Here is a 27,110-nt window from a genome sequence, read left to right on the forward strand (position 1 = left end):
AATTTGCAGGGTACCTTCTATCACAGTACCACAGCACATTCTGCGTGTGCATGGGCAGCCTTACTCACAATGAATCCTCTCTGACAGAGCTGAGGAGAAAGTCCTACACTTTCCCTTCCTTAAGCAAATCTCTGCACCACTGAGCTTTAAGCCATGCAGAGCAATCCTTTTTCCTTTTGCTAGCATCACCTTCAAAGATTAGTATCTACACAGATTCATGGTTAACAGTGTATTTTCCCTGAACTCTTATGTTTTGGAAATATTTTTTTTTAACTGCAAATACGGTTGAAACAAGCATATGGTAGAAACCACACTTAGACTTAAATTGGTTACATTAGAAAAAACAGAAGAGAAGTTCTGCCATTTGTGCACAATTAAAAACTGAAAGCTTGCATCAACACAATGGCAAAAGAAGCATCTCTATGCCAGATGTAATCCTATTTTCTTATTTTATTTTGTTTTTAATTTTACTAAGAAGCTGTACAGAGATGTTAACACCTACCCTGAACAGGAGTGCCTTCTGCCTTACTTCACAGCATTTACACCCTTCAGTGGATCAAAAAAAAAATCAGCATTTCAGGTTAGAAGATGGCTGCCTAATTCTGGGTTTAGGAACACCGGGCAACCTCAGACAAATAGCACAAAGTTTGGATTTCAGGACCCCGACGTGGTTGGGGGTGTCCGGAGCTGCAGCCGTCCCTCCCAGGGTCCCCCTAAACTCTTCAGGGTCTCTAGGCTCTGAGTTCTGGCAGCAAATTGATGCCTACATTTAGATAGCTAAGTATCACCCGGAGTGACCAGAAATGCAAACAGGACAATTCCAATCCTTCCTTAGTTTTCTTTTGCTTTCAAGTCTCCTTGCCCAGGAAAGCACAATTTACATCTGGCTGAAACCCTTTTATTCTCTGGGATTCAGGCTGCAGGCTGCTGTCACAAGGCCAAATTCAGAAAACCGATGAAGACGACCAGAGTTTTTCACCCACTAGCATTTTCTGTAGGCTGTGCTATCTATAATGCAGTCTAAATTACATATTAAAAATTGATTTTGTCATGGTTTTGGGTGCAAACACACTGAGGTGGCTTTTGGGTAGGCTGCCAGATTGAGGAACATAGGCAATACATGCACATGTGTATAACTGCATCCATTGCAACTCCCAAAAATATTGCGAGGTCTGTTTGCTTTAGCCACTCAGCAGGGAAGAGCTATGTTTGAGAAGAACTAAGGATACACTTGGATGGAATACCGTAAGTGGGTAGAAAGAGACTTACAATCAATCACCCACACAGTTAAAGTCATAATTTTAAATTCTGCTCCTGCATATAAAAATACTGATTAGGGTGGGAAAAATGCTGTCCATCACATGTGGATCAAACTGTCAGGTGCTAAAGGCCATACAAATGACAATTACTCTTCTGCCTGCTTCCGCATTACACTCGCCAGGACGGACAGACAAATTACTTTCCCACACCTGTATGTGTGTCAAAATATTTTTAGAGCTCCTTTTGAGCAAATCTCAACAAAATTTCAAGCCAGCTTTGAAGCAAAACACCGTAAGTGGTACATCCATACACACGTGTGAAATTGCCCTTCAACACAGACAGCTATGGGCTGGAGGATCCCCGACGTGCTGACCACTGCCACACAACAGCTTAAGCGGAGAGTCAGAACGACTTTTAAACTGGTCCTGCCAAACAATTCAGGAACTCACAACACAACATTACGAGCAGGATAGTAATTTATACTTAAATACAGGAAAGGTCATTAATATATGACCATTTTTCTTCTCTTTGTCAGAGACATTTCACATTAGCAGGCGTGCAGACAGCTCTGCCGGTCAGGGCTTTTTGAGAGCTCTAAGTCATCAGCCTGAGGAAATTCGGTCACCCTCAGATTTATTGCTTACCACCACCTGAGGCACCACGTAACGGTTCTGCCATGTACTTAAAGTGTACCTGACATTACCTTATGCATTCTACTTTGTGACAGGACAGCACCACTTTTTATAATTATTATTAATCGGATAATGCTCTGACAGTGTGACTTCTATGTTTAAAACTAACTCAAATTGCTCGTAACAGCAACAAAATTGAAGATCTACAGCTATCAGTTCTGCCTGAAGTGCATACTGCATTTTTTAAATTCCCATGGATAAAAGATTAGATTAACAAACTAGGGTGATGTAACAGCGAGACAACTGACTTAAATCTACAAATGCAGAACAAGGTATTTCCCCATCACTCTAAAGAAAGACTACTTTTTCTTACAAAGGAAAACAAAAGCAACCAACTGCAAGTAAAACCCAGTAAAGGCTATAAAAACAGATGTTCTGGGGTGGACTTGGGTGCCATGAATTTCAACGGAATGCTTTTCCCTGTTTGCACACGATGGAAAACATTAAGTCAGATTTTATTTACAAAACACAAGAACTGTTCCTATAGTTGAAGGACATTTCGTTGGTGCTGCCATTATGAGAAATGGTGCCTCATGAAACAACTGGCACAAGACAGGGAAGAGCAGAGGGAGCCGCAGCAGCATCGCCCAGCACAGGGATCAATCACATTGCCCGCAGCAGGTGGGTTTTGCCAGCCTGGATTCTAGCAAAACTCACGACTCTAATCCTCACTGGGCCGACTGATGAGCTTTGTGAGAGCAGAGTGGCACTGCTGACAAGAGCCAGCGCTCGCCGCTACTGGCCCGGCTCCTCTTGCTCTTCTCTGGTGAAGCCCCGTCTGACCCACAGCAGCATCAGGCACCCTCTGGCTGATCCACACCCTCCTGCTCCCTGCTTTGGGCACAGGGATTAAAAATCAGAGCAGCTGCAATCATTTTGTGCCTTTTATCATTTGAAACAACAACAAAAAATCTATTTTCTGTTATATTAGAACTTCCCTAAGCACACCTGACTTGGTTTCCTTTCTTCTTCTTTTTTTTTTTTTTTTAAAGTAATCCCTTCCAAATAGCATTCACATGTAAACGGAAACTAAACTTTACATATTCTTAAAAACACCAATAAAAATGGTTTCTTGTTAGTCTTCCAACTTGCTGGACACAGCAAAAAGCATTCATCTTACTAAACAGACTGGCTTTTTTAAACAGCATATTATCTGAATTTAAATCAATCATTATAGGCTAATATATCCTACAAGATTTTAAAGCTAATAGATCTCAGGCTCTCACACCTCATTTTTATTCACAGATTGAAAGGTGAAAATAAGCATTTCTTCTATTTCAATTCCCAACCCATTTCTCAACTTCAAATGAAATACTTAATGAACTGTACTAGTTGAATAAACTGACACAAAGAAAATATTCTCTGCACCTGCAAAAGAGGCCATGCTGCCAAAAGCTGGTTTAGCACTTCAGCTAGCATCAGTTACAGGTGCTTAGGCAGTGACTTTTCCACAGTTCAATGGCTTGACTTTCTTTAAAAACTTTGGCAGCTAAATTGTACAGCCTGAATATCACTTCGGTAGCATTTTATTGCTGGCAGTGGAACACTGAAATATATTTTTGAATATCTTAATGGTATTTGAAAGGAGTATAACAATTTAAGGCATTAATATACTTTTCTGTAATACGTAAATATGGCTTGTGCTCTACATATATGATATATATTTATATGTGATCTAAATTAAGATTTCTTTTTTTTTTTTTTTAATCTTTCCTTGAAAGTAATTCCTATTATGATTATATTGTATTCTGGTGATGGTAAACCAATTTTAGCCTCAAATGTCAAACTTATTCCTGCCAGTTTAAAAGAAGACATTACGATAAAATAGCGAAACTTTTGCAACTCAAGGTGTCTGGTGAGGTTTCAAGGAGCGACAAGAACACACGTAGATGAGCTACACCCAGTGTGACCTAGCACCCGGCCAGCCCATTATCCCACACCTCACTGTGGTCAGCAGCAAATACCCAGCGAGGGGGCATAACAGCCAGGACAAAGTGGCGTATGCTACCAGCTTGCATAAATAAATGGTTGAAAGACTTCCAAATCAGAGCAGCATCCAGTCTACCGTATGTTAAGTCTCCAATGAGCCACTTCCTGTGAATTTGTCTAATTCCACTTCACCTCGTTGATTTTTGGCCCATAACACTGAATTACAGAATTTAGCTGAACGCTTCACAAAAGAGGTACCTTGGGGATGTTTTTCTTTTTAATCTGTTGAATGATCATTTTGTTTGGTACTCCTAGTTTTTAGGTGGTGAGGAAACTGAATCATCATTCCCTCTTAATCCAACCTAGTATTTAAAACAGTAAGATGGCTGTTTCTATAGGAGAGTTAAGAACGGACACAATCATCGAAAGGTCATTTTTCCATTTTAGCTGGAAGGCTAAAAACAGTTGACCAGAAATACTGTACAACATTCATCCTCATTTCAAATCTAGTGAGCACAACATTTTACTTTTACTTAATGCCTATAGTAAACTGACTTCGCTGTAATGAAGTAGTGAGTTACGAAGAAAAAACACAAATCAGCAGCCCCTGTGTCTATGGGAAAACTGTGCAACATATTGGGAGGAAGGTGCAGCTTTTGCCAGATACATTCAGGAGAAGTAAATACACAACTCTCCTTTTCACTTGGCTGAGATTCTAGATTTCTGCTTTGAGAAACAATCAGAATCTCAAGTGGCACTTCAAAGTAAGGAGCCAAAAAAATTAACTATCAACTGAGGCTCTTAGAAGGGTAAAAAAAACAGAAAGCAATGAGAAAGAGCCACGTGGCAATGGGCAAACTTGCTGAATCATTTAACTGTTACTTGTAATTTTTCTATTGACAACTTCTGTAAAGATGTGTTCATCTGTATACTGGAATATATTCATATGAAAGCAAACAGCTAACAAAACTGTTGGTGAATGAACAATGCAAGACTGTGTAAAACTATATAAATTTGGTTTCTTAAGAAAAAAAAGGATGATTGTCTACCCCAAAACATTTATTCGAAGTCTTATTTTTACCTTGAATAATTTCCAACTATCATTCGGCCAAGCTTCGTAGGCTCATTTTCAACCTGAAATAGATTTCACTATATTGCCTCTTACCTGGTAATGCAGCACCACAGAGATTTATGAATACACACGCACACCCCCACACTCCTTTGTACTGCGTAGTTCCAGAGCGTACTGATGGAGATTGTACTATAGTCATTCAGTATGATATTACACTATATCCTTTCCAAACCTCCAGTTGCAAATATTTAGCTTACTTAGGTGGGTTGTTCTGTTTGTTTTTAACCAATATTACCTTTGAAGCTAGCTATGCATCACAATAATACACAAATAATCACACAAACGGCAACATCGCAAAAGCAGTAAAATAAGGAAAATCTTAGGAAAACCACTGAATAAACAAGTATCAAAAAGCAGTACAGAGTTTTGTGATATAATTCATTCCATCATTCTGAGCCCCATTCATCACCATCCCCCAAAACCATCCCTGAGGCAATAAAAGGCTAGAAATGAATATTTCGGCTGGAGAGCTACTTCAGGAAAATGTGGAACTTGTGATGGAAAATATTTTTCTCCTTACCTATCATATTTTCAAGGGAATAATTCCTTACCCCAAAGTAACATATATTAAAGCAAGTGCAAAGGGAGTAGAAGCAAGGGGAATAATGGATGAGAAAATCACTGGGGAAATCAGAGGCAGAGGGGCTATTAGAAAGAAGGGGAAGCCTCTTTGGTAACCTACTATGCACATAAATTTAGTGCCTACACTGCTACTAAATTTTTGAGTACAGGGAAAGGAAGGGCAGGCTGGTTTGTTTTCTAAACAGATAAAAAAAATACATGGTATTTTTATATGTGTATATATATATATATATATAAATGCTTTATAGAAAATATTACTGTATTGTTTTTGCTGCAATATAAAGATAAACTTCAGCTATGCTGGTGCAAAGCTCATTTCCATGAATCAAGGACAACTAAGTAATACCAAGCTTAAGTCATGAGGTCAAAATATACCAAGCCTGCACTCTGACTGAAATGAAAAGTTATCTTCAAACCTTTAGCTTGCCTGAGAACAGAAGCCATTTGTTTTAAGAACACAAGTAGACTTTAATTGATCATCACAATTCTTTAAAACCAGATTAAACCAAATGCCACGGAGGAGAAAAATCCATCAAGTCCAGTGGCATCCTCACAACACCTGTGACAAACTGCACAAAGCAATGCATGATGTCACTGCTGTAAGAGCAGCTGTTGGGCACAGAGAAAGAATAAAATTATATTTGCTTAAGGAAATAAACAGTATTGCCTCAAACCACAGAAGAGAGCATGTGCTTCTACAATGCTTTTTAAAAAAAAAAATTAAATACAAAATGTTAATTTTCCCTGAATTGTGCAGAGGAGAATTACACTCAGTGTACTGACAAACATCAGTACACTCTGCCAATAAACTGACATTGCAAGATTAAGTTGAACAAAATAGCTCTTATATAAGAAAAAATCTTTCCTACTTTGAAACAGCACGTATGCTGTATACAAGCAATAGCAACATTTTGTCAAATGAATAGTTTCAGTTCATATCTGTTTTCATAACATTAAAAAAGCATAATCATACATATTTCTCTATTTAAAAATGCACTGTCTGCATATCCACCACACAACATTTCAACACCAACTTGAAAGAGGACTAACCAAATATATGCTGTTCACAGTGCCTCCAAGCCTACTTCAATGCCTCCACTTCAGACCAACTGAGACAGAGAGTAAGGATATCTTCCCGAGTTCTGAAGTCACCCAGGAAGCGTTAACAGCCCTTATCCCAGTGTAGGGATCAGCTCTGCCAGACCCACTAAGGGAAAGACATCCAAACCATGACTTCAGACTGAGTCAGAGTGGTCAGTACACAAAGGATATCCGCCACAAAAAAAATGTGGAAGAAGTAATCGTCTAATAAAAATATATTTCCCCCACCATTGCTATCTCTATCTAGCCAGTAAGGGCTTTAGGATCAGGTATAACATACAATTAACTTACCTGTATCAAATACACAATTCATTAAAAAAAAAAAGACAATTTGAAGGCAGTATCTTAAGTGCCTTTTCTAAAATCTGTGCTGATTCTCTCATGCTTGAGAATGACAGCACTTAGTTGTTTCACATGCTTCATGTTTCATCAGGCTCCAAGTACTCTCTGAGCAGATCACTAAATGTTCACTGTTTCTACACAGAAGTATGTATCTGGTTTCACAGCACACAAAACATCCAACAGAAACTAACAGACAGAACGGTTCCACAATCTGTCAATTGATTTAACAATGGATTTCCTACATATCATCCCTAAAGGCCTTCTGCAAAAATACACTCTAAAAGGCCAAACACGTGACAGCTCTTGAAAGAGCTTCACCATGTGAAGTACCAGTGCTTGCTCACTATGTATATATTTAATCACATTCTTGCTCCTGAAATAAAGGTAGCTTTTAAAAATTATTAGTATTTATATCTGCTAGCAAGGTTGAATCAATTCAATAATTAGGCAGCCAGACTACTGTGGTTCATGCGTCAATGATATTGATGCAACCACATTCTCCTATCTCTTCACATACATTTCAATTTGCCTCTAATGGATATAGGAACTTAATTTAAGGTACAGGGACTTACACAGGAAAGATAAAGGCAAAATTTAAGTCTAAAGAACTGTTATCGGTGATGAAAAGTCCAGAAGAGAAAACAACTACATTTCAGACTCTGGACCAAGATTACGAGACTGACAGGTAGAAAATCTGTTTTTATTTTACACTAGGTAAATGAAAATCTGGAAGAGAACCATCAAGACAAACAGATTATATTTATGCTCTCCATTTTAAGAAACAAACACCCATTTTAATTTCAAATGTATATCAGTATAGCACTGAAAATGAAGTAGAAGCCGAATTGGCTGCTCTTAGCATGCTGTATTTCACCTCTAGACTCCATAGTGCAGAGATTCCATAAATGCTACAAAAACTGAATGATCTGGTAGCTTAATGGTTAGCTCAAGAGTACTAGCATTTAACTGTTTCACATAAAATTGCATTAAGCTGAAATTCCTCTTCTCTCCAGCCTTCAGCTTGTGTTCAACAGCATAGTAGAAAAACTGCTTTTAAGCTGTTTTTTTAAAATTTTAATATAGTTCAGAGGTACATGGATAACAGTGTACTACTACTAGTACATCTACTTTCCAAAACATGCTAAAAACATGGATTACACCACGTTGTTCCAAAATAACCAATAAATAATGTGGCAAACCATTCAAAAATCAGACCTTTAGCCACAAACTTTTCCATACATCGTGGCTATCAAAATCAGTGAAGATACATAGAAGATAAAAACTTAATTCTTATGACAAGAATAAGCCTCTCCAAAGATATCTTCATATGAGAAACTCCTGTGTCATTAAAGAGATTTTGCTGTATTCACCAGAATATAGAAAGAACCAAAATGACCCATTAAAACAGAAATTTGAATCTAAAAAGTTTCACGCAGCTTGGATTAAAATACTTTCTACAACAGACAAAAATGAGCAGACTTCCATCAGAAGTTATGTTATGCAGCCTCAACCAATGAACTTCCATTAGAAGTTTTATTTTAGCTCATTCTTTTATCAGCCTTTTCCTTTAGATTGCAATTAAAATAAACAGGCAACTGAACATTCAGTTTCTGATATCAAAACCAGACAACATGAGTAAAACCAGACAACCAACAACATGAGTAGCACAACTAGAGGTAGTTTTTCTATCTTTATGCCACCCACTTGCATTCAGAAATTTTATTGCACATCATTACAAGACTGCCAAGAATATTCAAGAAATACAGGGTGAATTGGGCAACGAGCTCTAGTGAAATGCACACAAGTCTCTCTTGAACAGTATTCATTTGCCAAAGGCTGTCAGTATACTACTGCTTTACAGACAGAGAGGAAGAGGATTCACCCTAAGTAAGTTTTTGAAAGTTTCCATATCTAGTATCCAGGTGACAGCTTTGCCCACTCTCAATCCAAGAAAGTAATTAAAACTGCTTTGTGTCCAACTTACAAGGCTCTCTCTCTTTTTAATTTGAAACCAGCATTTGAACTCTTGGCCTTCCAGGCATGTTGAAGCAATGCAGGGGACCAGAGCTGCAGCACCTCATGTAGTGCGCTCTGATCTAAGAGGGAATTAAACAGAAACCTCTCCCAGTCACAATTTGCTCATCTGGAAGTCAGATAGGCAAACAGGACTCTGTCGTTGAAGAAGTTGCACAACAAAGAGATGAAATGTTTGCAACCAGAATCTCCAAAACATGGGACACGCTCAGGTAAAAAAAAGTATGTATGTATATTTGCACACAGGTGTTTACACTCATTAAACCGATATTCTTAAACAAAAATGATATTTTTTTCCCCACTGATTTTCTTGTTAGAAAAACCGTGAATAGGTTTCATCTCTTGAGCTCTCAGAAGATTATAATGAAGGATTGTCAGTAACTTACCTGCTCAGAGAAAGAAGAAGAAAGATCCCGGCTATATGGATGGGCTTAACACAGAGTAAGATAAAGCTCAGGTACAAATTCACTATGCACAGAGTTCAGCACCAAATGTTCAAAAGCACAACTTTTGTCATTACAATTATCTTCACTGAATCATAAGGCAAATAATCGGGTGCTAAAAAAATCTATAAATACTTCAAATCACGAACAGAAAAGAAGAAAAAAGTGATACATTGGTTAAAACTGGAAAATAAACATGCATGATATACATACCCAGTTTTAGGGCAGAAGGAGTCACTTCAATCTCACCCCCAATCGGTTGAAAGGCAGCCAACTGAGCCGCTACCTCTGCCTCAAAAGGGTCTGGGCTACTTCTGTCTGCCAGACTGCCATTGGTGCCATCACTCTTACGGTGAGGTTCTTCCTCATCGTAAACAGCAATCAGCTATCAAAACAGAAGAAAACACCATTTGTATATTTAAAGTATTCCCCGAATTTTCTCTTATATTTTTAACGCAAAAATTATCAGTTATGGGAGTACAAAACCAACAATCTTGTTTGAGAACAGCTAACCATAAGCATACAGATTTAGGAAAGCACATACATCTGGACTCCAGTATGACTTGAGTACATGCTTCAGCACTGCCCTGTGCTGGCGTGCTTTTCTCAGAATTAGCATGCTATGATTAGGGAGCATCTTATGTTCCAAAATATTTACAGTTGAACATACTTAAACACACAAACCAGTGTTTAAGTCTTGTGGGTGGGAGCGCGTTCTATTTTTTAAAATTGTAATGCTACTGACTGACACAGTGGGCAGAGGTAGCACACCCATGGATGCTGTATGGAGTACACAGATAAAGCTTTTATTTATAATTACATAATAATTATGTTCCAAGGACAAGTTCTATCCAGCACAGTGACAGAGGGTGGAGCCCTGTTAATCCCCAATCCTACGCCTCTGTAAGAGCGCAAGGTACACACACACACGCACACTTGTAGGCGCCCACCATAAATCTATCAATAGCCTCTTCCCGTTCCCTCCTGCAAGCTTATACCAGATACTTTACTTCTGAAAGCTGGCCTCACTCACCAGTTCTTTCACAACTTCAGGCCAGCAGGAAAGCCACAAATAAATACGGACAAGCTGCAAAGTCTGCTATCCAAACTCACATTAATGATGGTGTGAAAACGATGAAAACCACCAAAATCATTTTTCCTCAGCTAGCCTGGCCTGCAAGGAATTTTGTCTTGATCCCTACTCATATGTCATCAGATAACGTATATTAGGTACAGCTTCATCAACAAGTGACTCAGACATGTGTGCTGCTTGCTGTTAGAGTTCCAGGAGCTGGATAAAAGACAAAAGGATGACTTCCCAATGAACCTACACAAATTACAAGACCGGCTGCTCCCAACCAATGAGACACTTGACAACCCAGAGCCCTCTCCAGGGGGGCAGGAGATGACTGCAGCAGCACTTTTCCTGCCCAATGCCTTATGTGGCACAGCTCTCCCGCCATACAACAACAAGCACTTTGCCTAGTAAGGACGTACAAGTTATCTTTACCTTTAGGTATCCATTTGTTTTGCTTTTTCTGAACTCCCTAGGACTTAACAAAGTTTTACTTAGCTAATACACCTGGTTAGGCGATGTCAAGACACATGTAGAAACAAAGTCTAAAGGATTGATTTACTATGCTGCCTCTCTCTGTTATTTTGAGGGACGCATACATACTCTCTCTATAAAAATATTAGTAGATAAAATCTCCTTTGACACTTCCAAGACACGTGTCAAAAATTATATCCTGTGATAAGCAGCATACTGAAACAAAGAGACAAACATTTAAAGGACCTCATTTGCCTAAGGGAAGAAATGAATGTATGAGAGGGAAAGGAAAGGAAAAAAATGCAAACAAAAATCCTGAAGGAAGGATGCTTCTAAGGAAGAAACTGACATTTTCAGGTCTTTCTCTCATTTATAATTTGGTTGCTAGAAATGTGTCAGCTCATATTTACCAATGCATATTTCAGAGGCGCACAGAACCCCTTAAATTATTAGGTAGAAAACTGGTTCTCCCTTTTCATATGGAAGCTGTTTCCTTTCCACAGCCAAATAAATAGCTCTTAGAGCACACAATTTAGTTTTTATTTGTCCAAAGCTTATGGGAAACATTAATTTCAGTACCAAAGACTACACTCCTTGTACTTTATTACTGCATCGCAAGAAAACTACCCAGGTATTCACACCACAGTCGCCGCCACGCCATCTCTACGCCTCACAACTACATACAGCCAAAAAAGCACATTTGGAGCCAGACACCAAGAGACCATGGCAAGAAACCCATGGTACCTCTTGTTTGTTATTAAAATGACTATCCATGTTGCTGCTGTTATGGAAGTCCATCAGCGCTTCTTACTGCTGTCATTCCTCAAGTGACTGTACTGCACAGCCAGGCACTGTTTTGACAGATTAAAAAAAAATGAAAACATTTCTTAATGGTATGGAACACACCACTAGTTAATTAACGCAACCTAGACTTAAACAGAGTGAGGAAAGGAGATACTTTAAGTACTGAATGTAGCGGTAACAAAGATCTGATATCTTTCCTCACCACGGAAATAAAATTGCCATTTGTTTTCCAAAATGTTTATTCAGGAGAGAACTACTCAAGACCACAGCTGCAGGAGAATCTTACCAGTAGCAATCCTAACAGTATGAATATACCACAAATCAATCAAACCATTACAAATATCAGCCTCAGCCTTTCAAAGGAAAGGAATACAATTAAGGTTATGTAAATCAGCTATTCAAAAATAATTGTTGTAATTGACTTCTCGTTTCCAGTATGGAAAATTTGTTAATTGGAATAGACTGTAAACCTAAACCCCTCCTGAAGAAAAGAACTTTGGGACACTTTAAGAAGTCTCCCACAAATCTGTCATAACATTATTTGCAATATAAGTTCAATATTTACAAATACCGAGAGTTCAGTAGGCCAGCTGATTTTTTTTGACACAAATCGAGATAGTACTCTAGACATTTGTGAACTGCAGAAGTTACGCACGTACTCTGTTGTGGTTTTATATGCTTGCTGTACTTAAGCATCTCAGTTTTTTTTTTAAATAGTTTATTTAAAGAACATACCAATTTTTACTGTCAAATATATCTATGTATTTCTGTACAGCTGAAATAGTTTTATTGCATATTGTTATAACATCTATTAAAAGGAGTTAGACTTCTGCAACCTGCCATCTACATAGATAATAAATTATCGAAAGTTAGCACTTCTGTCATTTTTGGTTATTGAACTCCTCCCTACTTATATTGACATAGCCACAACATAAGGTAGCAATAACAAATGGTGCTATTTTGTTAGCATTTTCGTTAAACCTAAGCATGGCAAACTTAGCACAATGCAATTTAGTAAAGCCAAATTCTAATTTTGAATTGTGTCCTATGGCACTACTCTTTCAATATTTTATTGATATTCCAATTAGGAAACTTGCAGAAAAGTATAAGAAAATTATGTAAAAAACATACAACTTTATTCCCAAACACATAGAGCAACACTCACATTCAATTAAGATCAACTCTCCTATAAAAAAAAAAAAGGTGGGTATATAAGAGAAGAGGAAAATTATGATCCCGAGTGAAGGGGTCCGAATACAAAGCAGCAGCCTGTTTTACACGGGGGTATCGCTGCCCACTGGGAGGCAGAGAACTGATGCAACATTGCATTTAAAACTCCCCGCGAGATGAAATGTTGGCATTGGTCACACGCCGCGCACACGGGCAGCGATACAGAGAACCGCGCACTACTTGACAAACCTTGCCTTACAGCGCTTGCCTGTTAGTCCTGGAACAACTGGCTTTCCCTTGTCCTATGCACCATTTTAAATAAAAGGTTTTGCAATTAATCCGCTTTTCAAACTACACTTTTGACAACTAGATTACTGTTAATAAGGTTAAAGAGTGTGTATTTTACCAGCTTTTCTGTGCTGAATTACAAAACAGACAACACTATTTCCTTTCCTATCCCAAACACCACACATGTACACAAAGTTCTAGGAAAAAAGGGATAAAATAAAAACTTGCTTGCAATTAAATTAATCAGCTTTCAATTACTGTCAGGATAAAATCCCTAAGACAAGTTCCCAGTCATAAGCTAGCACCAGTACATGATTGATGAGATACGACTTTCAACAGCTAGAATGATGCATTCAAAAGCACCAGGAAGAGTTAAATGCTCAACACGTACAGAATTTTTCATGTAAGTTGGATGGAAATTTTTCCTCAATTTTTCTGCACTCATAGCTTCTATTTCTTCTCTCACTATGGACAAGGAAAGCTAGTAAAATTGTCCACTTGTTCAAGACATGTTTGTTTACCGTCCTGATACTGCTACTTCATAACCTCAATTCTCATTTAAGACAAAAACTTGTATTTTTTAATACATTTTTAAAACTGTATCTATACTTCTGACAGCCAGTACTCCTATGGGAGTGATAATTAGATACTTATAAAATGATGTTGAAAAAATCTATTTTTTTTTTTTTTCAATTAATAAAGACTTTTCATACAAAGCACTCACATCTCCACAAAAGAACTGTTCAGAGGGGGGTGAATTAACAGCTCAGCAACTGTTTCACTAAGCTCATGACATACAGAGAAATGATGGCTCAAGCTACAGCAGAAAATTAAGTTCACCACAGTATCATGGTTACCTTGCTCTCTGACCCCTGAATTTGGGATCTCTAGGATTTAATTATGTATTTATCCCTGCACATATATGACAATGATAGAAAGACACAGGGTGTTTCTATATGTAACATGTTGATGCCAGCAAACAGCTAAGTTCAAAATGAAAATAAAAAGATCAGAGGTGTTTGCACCTGCAAGCCACCAGACACACACAGATGGAGGCAGGCTGCAGCCAACAGCAGCTGAAAACAGCCTCCATATGGCCAATGCAAAAAGGAGAAGGGATTCCCACCCCCCCCTTTTTTTTTAAAAATTTTTTTTCTTTTCTTCTTTCTTCATTTCTTTCAACAAGGTTGTGTGTTTGGCCAGGTCAGCCAACTTCCTGCCCTCAAAGACATTCAAGCACCAGCAACAACACATGATGAAGGCAAAGTTACCTCTTCTGAGAGGCCATCTTAAGTTCAAGATCCGACCTCTACGCGGAGGCTGTGCTGGCCTGTCTTGCCTCCTTTGCCACCTGCTGCCTCCTGCCACCCCTTCGCACAAATGGGGCCACTTTCTGGACCCGCTGGGAGTCAGCTCAGGGAACCGAACCAGGAAGAAAAGCAGCTCTCAGCCTGCACACTGCTTCAGCTTTGCCAGCCACACAAAGCAAGCTCCCGTGAACACGTGGCTGGGTGGCCAGCTCCTCAGCCCATCGCAGGCCACAAGGCCGCAGTAACTGCACCTGGCTGCCTCATTTAACAGCAGTGGATGCCATGGAGAGCACGCCCATGTAACATGTATGTGTGTGTCGTGATGTCTGAGCACAACAGCAGGACCAATGTTTCCATGGTTCTTTAAAGGAGCTGTTGTTCTCCCTCACAGATAGACTTCTACCTTCCACATAACTCCACAAGGGGACAAGAACATTTTAGATAAAGACAAGATCCATGTGAACAAAAAACTTCAGAAAGGCACTGTGGAAACTGCCTCCACAGTGTCTTTCTGACAGAGTTCCACAAATTCATTAACGTAAAATTAGATTTTACATATTACTTATGAAAGACTTCTGTTCAAATGGTTAAAAGATTGAACTCTAGTAATGGTATAACAGACAGAACTAAGGTAATTAGGGTACCTCAAAAATGGATAAAAGTGTTATTTAATTTTTTCAATGTAAAACTTTCGTGGAGCTCTACAGCCTTTCTTCAATGTTCTTTCAAGGTATTCTGGCATATGCTGATAAGTATTTGAACTGGTATTCTTGCAAAATAGCTTGTCTTGGAATTCCTTTAACTTAAAATAAAGGCTGTCAAAGAAAAATACCCATGTACACACCATATGGCAGCCTTCCTTCACACCTACGTATGAAAACAAATTATAGATATGTTACAGGAAAGCTATGGTGATTATCCCATCTTGTTTACCTACATGCCAGGACTATATACACCAAAGTCTCTTTCCAAAGACCACCTGACACTTTTCCTACTCCTTCTGTCCAGATTTCTTTGAGTATCATCTAAACGTCGCCAGAACAGAATCCTACTGCACACGGTGCAAACACCAGGAGGCTGTGCTCTCCAAAATTTGCAGGAGTTTCTTAACAGCCTGTTGTAATTTCTTGTTTACTATCATTGCTATTTATTGTTATTTTGGGAAGGTCCTCAACTAGTCTGCAAAGGTTAGAAAAACTTTATTAAGATATCATGCCTGAGAAACCCCGTCCGTGCATGCTTTTCAGGAAGTCTAACTGGTGTTGTTTTTTTTTTTTTGTGCAGCATGTGTGTGATCAAACTGAAAGATATCCTCATCTTCTGTTATTCCACTGTAGCTGAACAGGCAGTGTTCATTGTTGTGTTTTTTTTTTTTTTTTGAAAGGTCACAGAAAAACATCTACCTGATTGATGAGACCTTACCCACTTTCTTCTTCCTGTCCAACCTACCCCTCCGTGGGCCACGTGGCTGTACTTCAAACAATGCCGCTGATTGGGTACTTAACATTGATATTTGTGGCAAAGTTTGATGAGCCCTTCAAGCATGACTGAGATGTAATTTTTTAAGCCACTTAGTAGCTACTTGAGAGCTGTTACGGAGATCCACAGTAACAATACAGACATTCCTTGAGGGTTGACTCTGGGTAGCTTCCCTGGCAGATATAAATGCTAGTGCTAAAATGTCAAGGATTTATAATTATGATGGCGGATGCATAAAACACATAAAACAAGCCTTATTAGGGTTGATTGAAGTAAATACACCAAAGGACATTTTTCCTTTCTTCTGTAAAAGATTCATGTTCAGTGCTATTTGTAGCCTGTCATACTCATTATGTTTTCATGTGAAATAGCTTCTGAGTTTTGCTAGATAACAAATGCCCTTTGTTTTCATTCCTCCTCTATCCAAGCAAAAAGCAAATGGAATGAGGACTTGAAAATTCACAAATGATTAGTTCCTTCCTGGTTACCTTGAAGCTGACTACTTCCACCTGTACAGACTTTACAGAGAACTAGCTAATTTTGGAGAGTCCATTTAAAATAGTGCTATAAAATGTAGTAACTACTGTTAAAGACTGCATTTGTGTAGTTGTAAATAAGCACTTGAACTGTGATATTTTAACTAAATTCCACTCTAGTGAGTGGGACAAACAGAGCAGTTTATGTTGGAAAGGACCTCTGGAAATCACCTGGTCCATTTTTTCCACTGGAAGTAGGGCCATGCTGTCATTTAGCTCAAACTTAAAAGTTGGCTTAGTTTGCTCAGGGTCTTGCCTCTCTTCTGCACATCTCCAGGTACAGAGCTCTCAAGTCTTTGGCTAATTTGTTGTGGTGCTTGAACACTCTCATGAGACAGAAATGTTTCTCCTACCTAATCAGTCTCCTGCATGGCAACTTAACACCCATTACCTCGTCTCCTCACTGTGGACTTTCAAAAAAGTGAGGTGGAGTCTTCCCTACAGACGGTCAACTAGCTGTAGACAGCAAGAAGATGCTCCCTATTTGTTCATTCGCCCTCTCCCCACACACCACACGTTCCAGCCCCAGACTGTACTGGTGGCCTGGTGCTGAGCTTGCTCCAGCAAGCTGATGTTTCTCTTGCCCAAAGGAGAACAAAACAGACACAACAACCTAGCTGTGGTCTCACAAGTACTGAATAGAGTAGAGGAACTGCTTTCCTCAACTTGATGGCTACACCTCTGCTAGCCTGCTAAATGTGTATGTAACCTTCGTAGCTGCAAAAACATGCTGCTGACTCCTGCTCAGCTTATTTTTCACCTGGGCCACTAGGTACAGGCCCTTCTGCAAACCTGCTTCCTGTCTACAGATATGACCCTTGCCATTAAACCCGAGTAACTTCTATGAAATCAATTAGGTTAAAAATTAAGAAGTCAGACCAACTACCAAACCACTCTTTTCCCCTTGCGCTCTTGCTGATCTGACAGTATGAAATGGGCAAAAATAAGTTTCTGCTTCAGCCACAATTACTTAATGACAGCATACAAATTAGCTATTTGTTTTTAAACGGCTTTGATCTTTTTAGAGGACACTATGGGATGGGAGAATGGAACTTAGGGAGTAAAAAAAAAGCACAAAATACTTGAATTATGAAACCCATCAGGAAGTGTAAAACCATCTGTACAGCACAACACACATGATGACTTTCGTTAGTAGACAGGCTTGATAAATCTTGGGATGTTGCCACACGTCATACAGTTCTCACACTGTGTTTCTGTCTGTGCAGAAAAACATTTCGGTATTTACAACTGTCAAGAGTCCTATTCTTACTGATGCCTAGTTTAGTGAGACTGCATTATTTGCCCTGCCTCTGACAGTTTACGTGTCAGGCTCCAGAAAGGCAAAAGTAAGCTTACAAAACTGGTTGTCACCTTGATGAGGAAAGGTCTGCCTGTAATGATAAACTAATGCTATCAGTCTCTACTGGTTTGTTGTTATTAATTCTGTCAATAAACAGTAGTCCCAGTGGGTTTCAAGTGCACTGTAATAATGCATACACACTCTTCTGAAAAAAGAGAAAATTTTGCCTTTCGTGCAGTAACCTCATTTTCCTAAGAGTCATGACCCCACATGCTTGAGCAGCAGCAGTGTGTTGCAGCTGACCTTGACCTAGAGTAACCACGTCCCTACAATGAGCTCGTAAACATCATGGCACTTTTATGCCTAACATCTGAGAGGAAAAGGGAAAACAAACAGAAGAGGGAAGAAAAGAGTAGTTTAATGTAAGTGCAACAGGAACATCATAGAAATCCTTGGAATTTATGTAACAACTGGCTAGTTCGCATGCTTTGTGTTACCATACTCAAAAAATATTGCGAGGTCAACCACTGTCACTCAAAATAACTGTTTTTCTATTTTATTTATTAATTTTTACATGCAAACCAATTTAAGAAGTCTACCACAACCGAAGAATAAGCCTTCTATAAAGTTATGCTCTCTCAGAAGACCAATAAAACACAAAATTGTGAAACATTCTGAAACTTTAAAAGAAGTGTGGTGGTTCCAAACACTGCAGTTCCAAAAATATATGTTCTCAAATGAACCATCCGAACAGAAGGACTAGAAAAAATATTTTGACTTGACATCTTAATGCACCATTACTGTGAAAACAATGAAAGTAAAAGTAAAATTTCCAGAGACAGTCACAGCTCTGGCAATAACAAAAAACCCTTCAGTGACAATTACTCATTTCAGCAATCAGTTCATAACAGACATCCTACTGCTGCCTTGCTCATTATACTCCTTAAAAGAATGATCTACATATTATACATTTCAGTCATTTTTTACCCAAGCATTAGCTGCCCACAGCATAATTTCATAGTTAAGTTTCTTAATTTCTTCGTAAACAAATTCAATGCTGACATCATGTTCAAGATTCACAGCAAAATTTAACATACTATTTCAACATTTTCCAACTCAAAATTCAGAGCACAGCTTTCGAGAAAACCTTATTTGCAAAGTCATTAACAGCTACGTACATATACCTATATGTTATGCACCCCTCGGACCTAAACGTGCTTGCAAACAAGCATCATCTCACAGATATATACATATATATATATATTATATATACACGCCTTTCTACTATCTACACGTTGGTACTTGCTATTCAAATACTAACACAGGCTATTTAAACAAAACATATAAGAAAAGATAACCACCATTGAAAAAAATTACAGCACTAGGAACGTTCTTGTCCTTCCACAGCAGTGCAGGATCCAAAATATGAAACCAAAACATACTTTCCGTGACATTATAATTGTTCACCAAATGGATTTTGACATGTTCCTCACTTCCAAGGCTGAATTTCAATGCCCTGTTAAGTATACTGTTAAGCATGTATTTGATGAAGAGTTTTATGAATTTAACTATAAATAGGCTGACTAAAGTCTGACCTCCCAACAATGAATAAAATTATCTAAGCTTTTCTTATGGAGACTATCTCCTGTAAGACAAGCCGTGAAAGAAAAGTAAACTCTTCTATCATATTGAATAGAGTGTACAATACTGAGCATGGTTTCATACCTATGCTAATTAAACAAACTCTTTATTAGATAATTTTAAAAAAACCACCAAATAAATTGTACCAGAAAGTTGAATTCAATTAACAGTTACATTACTAGGTGAAATAACCTAAATATTGTTTTAATGTGATCTGAAGTTTTCAGTTTTAACATCTTCATGCTTAGGGCATACTTGAGTATTGATTGCAGCAGTTTGAATATTCTGCAAAACAGTGATATGTCTTGGGAATAAATGACTTCAGACTATTCAGACCATTACTCAGAAATTTCATGTGTGATTTTTCATAGAAGTTTGTTCATTCATTTTCCACTCTTCATTACAAATGATAAAGGGACCTATTCATAAAGCAAAGCATTTTTTATGAAGAAAATCTCAAATTGAATGATATACCAGGCTCCACTTCCAAAAATAACCTAAGCTACTCAAACAGTGCAATGAGAGAGGACTAAAAATCTTTTCAGCTAACAGAAAATTCTCCCAAAGCGTTTCAGGTGTCATGAATTTTTGAGTATCTTGAATATCATGAAAAGCCATTAGAACTGGAGCCACAAGACTAGCCAAGTATTTTAGCCTTCCCCAGAAAAATAAACATGGCTATTCCTCTACCCATCTGCATGGAGGTTCTCACCAGACCCCGCAAAAGGGAATTTGTGTTTTCCAAGCTTTGTTATTAGTTCTCTTATGGATTCACCACAGAATCACATTTGCCTTTCTCACTGCCACATTGCCTAGTTACCTGCCGTTATTCTAATGGTCTGAAACACGTGAACCTTGAGGTTGGCAAGAAATGCTAACAGAACTGTTGATTCTGTTCTTTCTCGACTTTTATGGAGGATTTTTGAACACATTTATTCCCCTCCAGTAAAAACAACAATACCCTATTAAGAGAGGGACATTGTTTGTCCTCTGAATCAGCTCCTCTGCAGGTATGGTTTCTATTTCTTCTGCAGCTCCAGCATTCTGCAAGCAAGCCATATCTCCGTAACGGCACACTTTTCTTCAAGGCTTCCTCGGCTTCCCAAAACCCGAGGGGGAAGAAAGTCCACAAAAGTTCCAGACAAGATAACACACATTCATGCTGCCTTGAATCCTTATCCTCCAGTCAAATTATTTTCTTTCTAAGAGACCAAGAGTGTTTTTTCACACTTAACTGAAATCAAGTCTCCTGGGTTCCTACCCAGTGTAAGTCAAATAGATTTCTATTAGTAATTCAGCAGGCACACACACTGCAGAACTTGACACTGCCATTTAGGAAGGTCTCCAAAATAACTTCACTCTTAATTTAAAGATCCGGATGCCCAAGATGCTACAAAGCAAACAAACCACACAGACTGCAGTGATGAGGGGGAGCCACAGCTGGCAAACCCCAAGGTGCCCGCTCACCATTCTGACACGAATTGAAACGAGAAAGGTTTAAGAGGCAAAAAAAAAAATGCCACTCCCTCCACCCTTCTCTCACTGTTTTATCTTCTGTTTACAAGCTGAACCAGGGACCCGTGGTGCGGGGCTGCAGGCAGGCACCCAAAGGCCAGGCCCAGTCCTGTGCCCAGCTGGGCCCTGCACAGTGACGATGAAGAGCTGATCCCAACAGAAATCTGCCTGTTCCCCAAAGACAGAGGCAATCTGCCAAACATCTCTGAACAGGACATTACAACAGAGGTAATTTATCACCTGGGGTGAATGGAAAATGACTATTTTTTCCAATCACAACAGCATTTGAAGTTAGAATTAGTTTTAAGTTACTTTAGCCTAACACAAGTCAAACGCAAAGACATTACAGCACATCGTGATGGGCCCACAGCACAAACAGCAGCTTTGGCCAAGTCTGGTAAAAATCTTTTTGCACTCTCATCTCCTACATGTGTTGTTTACCTGGGAAAAATACAGCATTATTAATCAAAATGAAGATTGGAGAGCTGTGCTTTCCAGTCCTTGGCCTCTTGACCTTGAGCACAATGAAGGGGAAGGAGGGCAGCCCCATCCTCTTCCCTGGGCTCCGGGCCAAAGTCACCGCAGCCATGAGGGCAGCTCCTGCCAGCCTCCTAGCTTCTGCTCACCTGCCCTGCTTTCAGACTGGCAAGAAGCTCTGCAACTTCTGCTGACCCAGCAGAGCTCTTCATTTTTGGATGTGCTACCCTGCTCTCCCGGGATTATAATCATTTATATTAATTGTTTCTGATCTACTCTTCAACTGCAACGTACAGCACAGAGAGAGGTAGGCTACTGTGCGATCGGTGAGGTAATGCAGGATTCCACAGCCACTTCCTAACCTCCACAGGATTGCTCACAAATAGCACATCCCTGTTTTTTTTTGTTTGTTTGTTTTGTTTTGTTTTTTTTTTTTCAAAAGGAAGCTCAAGCTATCAAAGAGGAGAAAGCCTAGAGCAAACCACATGGAGCTAGAGCTTCCTGAAGAGACAAAATGGTGAGCTCCTGACAGCCATCACTGCCACTTCTAGGCACAGAGCACATTCTCTTCATCTCAGTTTATCTAAGCTATTCAATTCAACAGTAAGTTTGTTCAAAATGAAAAATCTGATGAGAACTGAAGAGCAGAGAAGCTTGCTAGTCTTATTTCTTACAGCCCATGAAGAAAATTACATGCAAAAGCTGAGCACCAGTAGCTCCAAGATCTGAAAGACTCCTCCTGGTCTCATCTACTCTTATCAGCTGTACAGTCCATCATGCATCATCTACAAACTGCCTCTGTTCAATACAGCTTTAAATGCTAAACTCTTGCTAAAACTCTTTCCAATACATATACAGAATGTTTCCCATTTTTTTCTCAACTAAAACTCATTTCTCTGCAGCTTTAATTGAACTCCAATTTCTAAAGCTAGCTTGACACAAGCCATGAAGAAATTAATATTCTACTAAATAAGAACTGTCACTCAGCATTTCCTAAGCTAAATGTAAAAATTAAGACTGAATAAATGTATGCTAAGTATCACTGCATAAATATGCATATAATGCATTTTTCTCTTCATAAAGTGTTAAATTTAATGTAAAGATATTTAATTGCACATCAACATTTTAGTCGTGATCAATCACTGAAAATCAATTTTTTTTTTAAATAAATGGAGAAATATATTTAATTCAAATCCAATTACTTTAAATATATTTTTGTTTACTTCACAATCACTTAGACTTGAGTTGGTTCAGTCTCCAGTTAAGAAAAAGGATCTCAGGAATCAATTGGTGTACCAAATTTCTCATCCAAAGGTGCATCACTGAGGGTTTACTCACAATCTCTTTACAGAAGGGTAGTGTGGTTTTTTTTTGATGCCACTAAAATATTCCAATCCTATTAGGATGCAAATTTAAAGGGGGTAGAAGGAGCACACAATGCCATTAACATTCAAAAATTTCTTGGTCCCCATTATCAGATATTAATTCTCACATTAACTGATGTTTGGGGGGGCGGGGGGGAATGAACAAATCCATTAGCAGCTGCATTACAAGTGAACAAAAGAGGCAACAACTGCTGATGTGATTAAACACCTGTCCCTTTTTGAAAGCTTCTGTATCCAAGAGCACCAAATGCGCCGTTCCAAATGTCACTTTGCACCAGGTAGGTAGGCATCCCTTCCTGTAGGATACCCCTGATAGCTATCCCTAAACCTCAGTAGTTTTAGCAAGCCTCCAAAACCTGGCAGTCATTTTTAGCAAGCCTCTAGATGGTTTCCTTTAACACCTTTTAAAGACATGATACAATACTTTTGAGGGGAAGAAATAAAGAGGACCATGTTGGTGCATGCAAGGAGCTAGATCGGGCTCCAGCAAGGCCAAGACAGCAGGAGCAGCCCCAGACACCTCAGCTGGCTCGAAGCATCCTTATCTCTCTGCCCACGTGTGCCTATACTACAAGAACAATCCTGTACATGCTTCTCGATAGCATATAAACCTATGTGATCGCGTTTGTGGGAACAGTCCAAGTAGACTGCCATTTCACACAGGGGGAACAATACCAAGCGAACAGCTAGATTTAATTACTGACAGAGAAACAGCACTTTTTCTCCCTAGTGGTGACTTCACTCGCAGCTGAACATGGATGAATGAAAGGTAAATCCTATGTGATAAACACGTTTGTCAATATGACTTGCATTCTCTTTCTTACAAATCCACAAGTCAGATTCTTGAATGAGTACTACGTAAACAGAAACCCCATAAATTCACAACACATCACTGTTGTAGTCACATTCCTGGTCCCTGCAGGAGTCTAGTGTTACGTTACTTCATCTTAGATGTGTCAACAAACTCGATTTGTCTATAAATCTCCCTCAAACATTATTGGAATTGGTTCAAGATGCACTGTATATCCAAGCAGGTTCACCAATATTCAGAAAGTGACTCAACTAATATTTCCTTGGAAATTTGTTTAAAAAAAAAACACAAGTACATCATCTTTGTCGCTGACCAAGGGAGATTTCCCTGCATCACCAGAACCTTCTTCCACATCTTACGAACGTGGAGGCTGCTGACCAGCGCGAGCCCCTCTGAGAAGCCTGCTACTTCACACGATTCCCTCACAACTGCTCACATCCCCAATTCATCATCACCGCCGGGGGGCTCAGCATAGAGGCTGAGGGCTGAACATACTGCCTCCAACCTTATTTTGGAACCCTTTCAGTATCCTCCTATGCTAAACAACAACATAGTAAATTAAAGAATCTATATCCACACTCAATATATATTATGCAGTACAAAGAACTACCCTATATTTATGAGATAAAATGTTTTTAAAAACAAAACTGCTACAAATCCCCCTTCTGGTTCCACTATCGTCGTAGAGGTTCAGATGTCTCTAACAATACGGCAAACTGATAATCTATGAAATTTAAAGCACACAAATACTACTTGAAGCATCCTAAAAAGAAACATGAACTAAAAATTATCTGCTAGTAAACAGGAATAAAAAGCATTTGATAATTTTATTATTCAGATTGTTTCTTACTGCAAACAACGCAAAAGAATATGGAGATTTTCTCCATATTACTAGTGGAAGACATTACATGTGTGTGTGTATATATATATATATATATGCATATATATAATTTAATGCATATATAAAAATGCATTTTATATTTCCACAAATAAAAAAATACAGAACACCTACAAAGCAATTGCTTGAAACTAAGTAAAGCAGCTAAATCCTAGACCCCCAGCAGACAAACCACATAGAACAAGCACGCTTAATATGATCAATATGGCACACTTGATAACTCAAGACAGTGACAAAGAAAGGCCACAAAAATAACCAAGTAAAAAAAAACAGCACAGAATATACATTTTATGAACACTTTTGAAGAATTAAAGAATTACCATTCCTAACTTCAGAAATGAACATTTAAGGCACAGTGAAGTTTATTTATTCAAGATAGTGTGGGATATCCAGGACAAACGTGGCAATTAAACCTACTTTTCTCAAGTCCCAGGTTACTACTATAGCCATAAATTATTACCTTTCTTTCTTACCAACACTTTTCATGTATAGTTCAAGTGCTTTACAATATCCTTACCTTAATTTTACAAATAGGCAAAGCAATGCACTGTGTCAAATCCTTTACCTATGACTGCCCACAAAACCAGTGAAACATCTCTCTAGTGAAGGTCCAACATGGAACTATCACATATACCACAGCATCCCTGCGGTCCACTGTCAGCACTCCTGCTACAAGGAGCAGTAAGAAACTTTATAGTCTGCTCTTTTGAAAAGGAAAAATTACTTCAACTTCATGATCCAGCCTGCTGCATGCACAAGTGAGCAGATTCTGCACAAGTAGAAAGGCATTTGTAATCAGAAGACTTCATTCAGGATTTCAGGTGAACCTTCAGTTTTCGAGAACACCGACCTACCTCCTAAGGAGTTCACAGAACTGCGCTATTCTAAGAAATAGCATTAGAAACCCCACCACGCATACATAAATACTTGCACTTCAATTACTTGATGAAATGCTTTATTTGGAGAACAAATAGTCATGTCTAGAGAGACCTGTGAGCATCACTGACCAGAATCCACGTGCTCTCCAAAAAGCGTGATTCCAGCCTGGGGTTTTTCCTTTCTTTGGGAACAGAATTCTCACACCAAGAGATGGAAAATTCAGAACTGCCAATTCCAGCTGCGGAAGCTCTTCCTCTGACATCTATATACATCCTAAAATAAAGACACTTAGCTGCAATACTCATATGTAGAAGGTGGTGTTAGAAAAAAAATCTTCAATATCTATATGGCTGACAAGCATAAAATAGTCTGAATTTTTTCATAAAATATATATTTCTCAAAATTCATCAGTTTTATGACAGATCAACACTACATCCTTTCCCAAATCTCCCACTTAAGTGCACTTTTACAAAGAGGGAATAAATTTCAACAGCCTTTATAAAGCAGTTAGGTCTTTCGCAACCCATCATCACTGTTTCTATAAAGTACCAGAACAGTAGATACCAGTATTTCAGAGTAGGCAAAAAAATGCAGAAACCAAAGAAAATGCATAATTCAATAGGTAAATACTAATAAAAATGCATGACCAAATTCTTTACATGTGCTATGGGGACTTAAGTCTCAAGGTCTTCAAATCCTCTAGAAACAGTCACTTTTCTTTGCTGTATGAGAGGGATTTCAAAACACAAAAAAAGCATTAACAGGTCACTGGAGAAAACAAAATTAGAAAATACACTTTCAATTCAGTTTAGGCATAAGTGCTGCAAAACAACCTCTGTGGGAACTAACAGATGAACACCTATAGTATGTTCTAGCTTTCAGTAACTGGCAGAACTCACAGAAATATTCAAGAGTCACTTAACAACAGCTTTGAAAACTTCAGAGATGTACTGGAGAAAAGTTAAAAAATTCAAATTCACAAGTAAATGAAAGATATGAGCAATTACATTAAAGGTAGGCATATACGAAATGTGTCCTGTAATTTAAATATATACATATAAACTTATAGGGTGCATTTAAAAATGAGGGAAGAGAACAAATAGAAATACCTTCTCAAATTTTGATCACAGAGAAGAATTCAATTATAAATGACAACATTTTAATGAACCAGTACTGATTAAAATCTTTTTTTTTATGAAAAGGTATGCAAAACCAACAAATAAAATGCATCAGAGCTGTGTAAAGACCAGTAGTTTAGCCTCAGTGTTATCTACTGCACATCTGCCACACTGCATTATCTTACTACTCAAGCATCATTTTTGCATTTCAATGTAGTAGCTCTATCAGATTAATGCCCAAGACATTTCAGCTGTGTTTCAAGTAAATAAGTGGACATACAGGAATATTATGCATGGCCTGTATCATTGACACTAAGCAAAGAAAACGTGATTAGCACCAAATTGCATCTGACAGGGGAATCAGAAAGCTGTCAAACACAATGACATGGATTCAGTATTTAGAAGGTAAAAGGGGGAATAAAGAAGCTGGCCAGT

The 27,110-nt window shown here is 38.5% G+C and overlaps 1 protein-coding gene across 3 annotated transcripts in view; it reads right to left on the reverse strand.

The window, feature by feature from the left end:
* The window catches only part of PARD3B (par-3 family cell polarity regulator beta), a 401,278-nt gene that overhangs the window by 271,914 nt on the left and 102,254 nt on the right, over positions 1 to 27,110 (reverse strand). For all 3 annotated transcript variants that reach the window (XM_040560832.1, XM_040560833.1, XM_040560834.1), the window contains exon 3: positions 9,729 to 9,900. In XM_040560832.1, the coding sequence (XP_040416766.1) occupies positions 9,729 to 9,900 (172 nt within the window). The remainder of the gene's footprint in view (positions 1 to 9,728; positions 9,901 to 27,110) is intronic.

Source organism: Cygnus olor, chromosome 6 (assembly GCF_009769625.2).
Source record: "Cygnus olor isolate bCygOlo1 chromosome 6, bCygOlo1.pri.v2, whole genome shotgun sequence".
Taxonomy (NCBI): Eukaryota; Metazoa; Chordata; class Aves; order Anseriformes; family Anatidae; genus Cygnus; species Cygnus olor.